Consider the following 6,000-nt stretch of genomic DNA (forward strand, 5'->3'; position numbering starts at 1 on the left):
TTTGAATAGGAATAGTATGAGGGACTGTTAGGGTACTTTTAAAGACTAAACAAACATTGCTAGCAAACAGTACAGAATACACTCCTACTATAAAAATTAGAGAAAAAGCACTCAAAACATACAGAAAACTATCATACATTTATGACTCTTGTCATCTTCTTCTGTCCCAATAAACTAGCTCTGCAGGTCTTACAGCCTCAATACCACTACACTAAACCTGATTGATTTTTTGATTTTAGCACATAAAAATATTCATTACTCCATGGTATCCTTTATTACTACTTACTCCATTTAAAAAGACTCCTGCTGTGCTGCAAGTGATATACAAGGGATCAGTATCATGCGGTTTGATGACTAAATAACAAATTTCGCCATGCACTTGTCTCCAGGGAGGAGCTCGACATCCATTAGAGAACATGTAATCTGTAACCAATTAGCATTAGTATTTTTAACCAGTTTAAAAGTAGGTTTTAATAATTAAGCTCAATAATTAATATAACATGTATACAAATCAAATTCCCAAAACAATGCCTTACTCGTAAGAATTCCTGCTGTTAGGAATTTATCATACAAAGTTCTGTGACCCACGGTCTGATCCAACCAAAAACTGCAACTGTGCTTAGCACTTTTTAGGATCAGGGACTCCACTCACTTCCTCTACTTCCACTGAAGATACTCATATAATTGGGAGATTATTTCTGTAAGTAAAGGCTGAAGAACAGCATTCCATACTTGAAAATATTTTTTATTTTACTTCATAACTTTAAAGTAGAAATAAACACTTCATTACTGAAATTAATTTAGCAAATTTCACACAGAACTCAAGGACTTCAAATAAGGGTATAAATAAATGTGAGATATGATCAGATCTGCACCTGATGTATATTCCAGTGATTCCAGTACTGTATCTTCTCCTTTCCCAGAAAAATTCTTGAGAAGATTCACTTCATTATCTATAGCAGCTGGATTTAGTCTTACGTCTCTGCAATTAACAGAAAATGGTCTAAAATGTATTCATCAAAAGGATGTACTCAGAGAAATAAGAAGAGAATATTACATTATTTTTTTCTTTTACATTGAGTGTTAATAGTAGCAACAGAGATCTGGAAATGGGTCATTTGCCATTGTTTTTCTTAATTTTTTCTGTTAGTTCAATGTAATTTTAGTTCCATAGCTGATATGAAGTCTTTGTAACTCTAAACCAGACTCAATGTAGTAATTAATATGCTTCCATGAAGAAATACAAATTTCCTTGAAAATATGTAACTGTAACTTTGTTGTCTGTCCAAATAACTTCAATTTCCTACCAAAACACAAAATATATGCAATAAACCCCCACACACTCTCAGGCACACTCTTGCATACCCACACCTACAGCAAAATCTTCAGAAAAAAAATGTTTTTTCAATAACTTAGTGAACAGTGAAAGCTATTTCAATAAATTTATTTATGTCACACCAAAAGCACATGTTGTGGGTTGAAACCAATCCAATTTAACCATAACACAATAAATGCATTGGTTGCCATGCTTACCTTCCATTTGAAATGCACTTACTGTGAAATGTGTTTCAAAGAACTATTAAGCAGTTGCAAATCCAGCTGACGAAGAAGAAGAAAGATTTTCATTTTCACCTCTGTTTCAGGGTCATCATCTTTTTTCACTTTGTCAAGTAAATGCAACATGGACATATCTTCTCCTTCAACAGTACCATATTCAGGGCCAAGAATTTTCACTATTGGATCTCTGTTAGCTGTGAACATGAAACAGAATAATATAACGTGATACTATGTTAAAAACTGTTAGGCAAGACAAACGCTTTTTATCTCAATTGCCAATTAATTTTGATGCTATTAATTTACAATAAGAACTTTAATGATGTGCACATTCATCAAGTACTACTGTATTATGTATTCTTTCATATCTCTCTTATAATTTGAAATGCACTTTTAAAAATATGAAAACATTAAGAAGAAATTTTTCATACGAACAAAATTGCTTTTCACAACAAAGGTTAAGATTTATTCAACCAAGAGGTGAATATTAAATAATTCCCTTTATCAATAGCCCCTTTCCATAAAATAGGCCTGGCTGATCACCAAAACAGGAAATCAATGGGTTCAACTCATTGAAAATTGATCATTTTGGAAATATTATTTAGGGTTAAAGAACACCTTTAAAGTTTCCTAGCAGCATTCCCAATGGACCCATTACTTCTTCAGCTATGCCAGCTGTGGTTTTTTTGGTAAACAGTGACATAACTGCATGTCAGTGGGTTTTACAAAAAACATTTTGCTCTGTTACTGCAAATGAAGTCCCATACATCTGTGAAAGCCTCTGCATGATATACTGTCCATATTATTCTTCCCCAATATTCCTGGTTGATCACTGTCAGTGACAGGACCCTGGATTAGATGGACCTGAAGTTTGATCCACAGCATTTACATCTTAGTATTGCAGATGCAATTTCTAGTAATTCTACCAAAGAACATTCCTCATCCCTCCTAGTTCCAACGAGAGGAGGACAGCTAGTTTAGTCTATGACGGGTCTTCTTGTCAGTTTGAAAATCTAGGACTTGAATATGACACAGCAGAAGTACTCATATCTGCATTTGAAAAGCTGTTGTGAGAAGGACCTGAAAGTGCTCATGGTGAACCTTGTGCAGGTAAGAATATCTTAAGCATATAAGGGGGGGACACACCTATTTTTTAAGAACGTAACATTTTAAAAGAGAATTTAACTACAAATATGTGAAAAACTGCTATTAGCCTCCAATAAGACATTTGTTTTCAGAAATTTAAATCTACTGTCTGTTGCAATAGCTGGGATATTACTCAACATATATGAATTTGTATGAGAATATTTTAACTTTATTACAGATTTCTCTGTTATTGATTTCTGTGAAAATAAAAGAAGAAATAGAAATTTCATTAAGTTCTGGATCAGCACCTTAGCCACCTTCATGAATTAGCAACTTCTCATACCCTTAAAATGAAGGCATAAATTTTTTTTCTTCACATTTCATAAACATGAATTGAAAGAGAAGACACACTTTTTTAAGAGAGAGGAAAGTTAAAATAAATAAAGAAAGAAAACCTTCAAGGCATGCCTGTGCTTCCTTCAACTTTTTTTCCATAGCAATTTGTAGCAAACAGCACAGCTGGTCAAAACTCCGAACTCTGAGAGTTGATGCCGTGAGGAGAAGCAATGGTTGGCCATCTTTACCTTTGGCTTCAGACTGAACAGTTGCTCCACTAGAAAAATAAAATTATATATTTTTAAAATAAGAACTTAAATAAACAGCAAGTGTTAGAGCATAATTCTGAATGTTACTCAAGCTTCATATGACAAAGCAAATATAATTTCTTTAAGCTGTATTTCAGAAAACTTCTGAGGTAAACCAATTTATCCACTGCAAATCAGTAGATGGATGTGCCCAAAGCAGGCTGGGACCCTGTGGAGAGCCTGCACTGCAGCAGGCTCCTGGCAGGACCTGTGTTCCCATGAAGAGGAGCCCACACAGAGAAGGCTTGCTGGCAGGACTTGTGACCCTGTGGGGGACCCATGCTGGAGCAGTCTGTTCCTGAAGGACTGCACCCTGTGGAAGGGACCCATACTAGAGCAGTTCACGAAGAACTGCAGCCCATGGAAAGGACCCACATTGGAGAAGTTTGTGGAGGGCTGTCTCCCATGGGAGGGAGCCTACCCTGGAGCAGGGGAAGACTGTGAGGAGGAAGAAGCATCAGAGACAACACAATGAACTGACTGCAACACCTATTCCCCATCTTCCTGTGATGCTTGGGGGTGAGGAGGTCGGGAAAACTGGGAGTGAAGTTGAGCTCAGGAAGAAGGGAGGGGTGGTGGGAAGGTGTTTCAAGAGTTGTTTTATTTCTCGTTATCCTACTCCAACTTTTCGTTGGCAATAAATTAATTTCCATGAGTTGAGTCTGGTCTGCCCATGACAGTAACAGGTGAGTGATCTCTCAGTCCTTATCTTGGCCCATGAGCCTTTCATCATATTTTTCTCCCCTGACCAGTTGAGGAGGGGAGTGATAGAGCAGCTTGGTGGGCACCTGGCAGCCAGCCAGGGTCAACCCACCAGGCAGGAGCCACTTCTAACACTAAAAGAAGTTACAGCGTTAATCACTGTTAGACACACGTTGTGGAAAGTCTTAGGAATAGACAGTGCAAGTTGTAGAAATCAATAAACAGGCCTGAATCACAACCAAGATATCAGTAGCCTGAAACTCTCAAAAAACCCTACAAATTTTAACTCAAAATTTTCAATACATATCAGTAAAAACCCCACCCATTTCAACCTCCCAAAACCACTAAGGCTTTCTTTATGCTAAATGAGCAGTTTTGCTTTGTGGTCCACCTTCAACATTTCAAAGCACATCACAATTCGGACTTACTTGAGATCATAACCCTCTCCGAATACTGAACAGTTCAATTGTGTTTTCCACTCAAGGGGCTCTCTGAAGACAAATGCTGCTTCCTGAGGATGTCTAGTACTGAAGCCCTCTGCAAACTTAATAATTTGATTTAAAAGAGATTCGTTCAAAGGGGTGATTTCAAGTGTGCCGGGTCCAGAACCAGCAGCTGTCCACTGAGCTGCTCTTGCCAGCGCCGCTCCCATGGTCCTCACTAGTATCAAAGGTGTACACCTTAGCAAAGAAACAGTCAGAGAATGACCAAACTGAGCTCCAAAATGATAAATGCAATATGCTGTGCCTGCTATAATTTGAAATAAATATATCTAGGAATGGTTAGGTTCTTTTAACTCGTTTAAATTCCCAGAGTGAGAAAGAGGGAATTTAGGATGACAACTCACAAGTTTTAAACAGGGAAATCAGGTGAAAACACAGGTTTTTCCATCTTATTTCATTCCTGGCTCTATTAGGAACTGAGGGAGCTGACAGCAAGGGCCTCTGTTGTGGCCATTAACAAAAGGTGCTCTGGTTCTTGTAAAGTTGACCCCACTGTTAAAAACCATATGTGCAAGTCGACAAACACGTGCTGCCCCCAGCAACGGCACCCCTCCCTCAGCCACTTTCTTTAAATGGAGGAAAGAGGTGTGTCGGGCCCACCGCCAAGCCAGAGGCCGGAGCCCCCAGACGAGCGGGGCATAGGGAGGGCTCGCCCCTGAGGAGAGCCCGGGCCGGTGCCTGGGCTGCTGCAGGAGGCGGGAGGGGCCCTGCCCCCGCCCCCCCCCCCCCCGGGACACCGGCAGCCCGGCGGATGGCCGCCCCTCACCGCTAGCCCCCGTACCTTGCCCCGGGAGAGCCGCGCCGGACCCCGCCATAGCCGCTGGGGCCGAGGCCGATGGTGTTGCTATGGGGACGGGCCTGGCGGCAGCCGTTACCGGGAGAAGCGGGTAAACACAGGCGGCGCCCGGCGGCGGGAAGGGCGCAGCCCCGCGGGACGGGCGGCCCGGTGGCGGCAGGCGGCGGAGCGCCCCGGGAGGTGACGCGCTGCGGGGGAGGCCGGAGCCCGGCAGAGCAGGTGGGTGAGCGCGGCGGGGCCGCTGCGGCGGCCGCTCCCCACAACGTCCCCCGAGACCCGGCGGCGCTGAGGCAGGGGCACCCTGACGTGGCTTCCACGGTGGGAAACGCGCGTTTCCCACTCGGGAAAGGAGGCGGGAAGCCGGCGGAGGGGTCAGGCCTGTGGCACTTCGAGCTGGGCAGCGGGGCTGGTGGGGAGAGTGACGCTGAGGCTAAAGGGCGGCGCGTTTCTCGTTAGAAGGTAAGAGGAGCTATATTTAAAATAATAAACCATGTGATATGTTTTTGGCGTGGAAATAATCTGCTGATTAGAGTTACTTTACACTAGAGTTTAAAGGAAGACCACCAAATACTTTTTAGCTTGAATTTTATTCAGTATAGCTTAAACCTTTCACTAGCTTTCAGTCAGTGCAAGAAAACAGCTTTAATTAATAAGGTTAACATTGGCAGCTTTTCGTTCTTGAGGCAACGTGACAGATTATGCTTTAAATGTTTTT

The 6,000-nt window shown here is 41.9% G+C and overlaps 1 protein-coding gene across 1 annotated transcript in view; it reads right to left on the bottom strand.

Moving 5' to 3' along the window:
* Window positions 1-5,686, bottom strand: part of ODAD2 (outer dynein arm docking complex subunit 2) — an 87,256-nt gene extending 81,570 nt beyond the window's left edge. Inside the window, exons 1-6 of the mRNA XM_056336482.1 lie at window positions 5,271-5,686; window positions 4,415-4,666; window positions 3,096-3,253; window positions 1,556-1,751; window positions 876-982; window positions 287-423 (exon numbers count right to left, since the gene is read on the bottom strand). Of these exons, the coding sequence (XP_056192457.1) occupies window positions 287-423; window positions 876-982; window positions 1,556-1,751; window positions 3,096-3,253; window positions 4,415-4,638 (822 nt within the window). The 5' untranslated portion in view covers window positions 4,639-4,666; window positions 5,271-5,686. The remainder of the gene's footprint in view (window positions 1-286; window positions 424-875; window positions 983-1,555; window positions 1,752-3,095; window positions 3,254-4,414; window positions 4,667-5,270) is intronic.
* Window positions 5,687-6,000: the final 314 nt, after the last annotated feature.

This window comes from Falco biarmicus, chromosome 4 (assembly GCF_023638135.1).
Source record: "Falco biarmicus isolate bFalBia1 chromosome 4, bFalBia1.pri, whole genome shotgun sequence".
Lineage (NCBI taxonomy): Eukaryota > Metazoa > Chordata > Aves > Falconiformes > Falconidae > Falco > Falco biarmicus.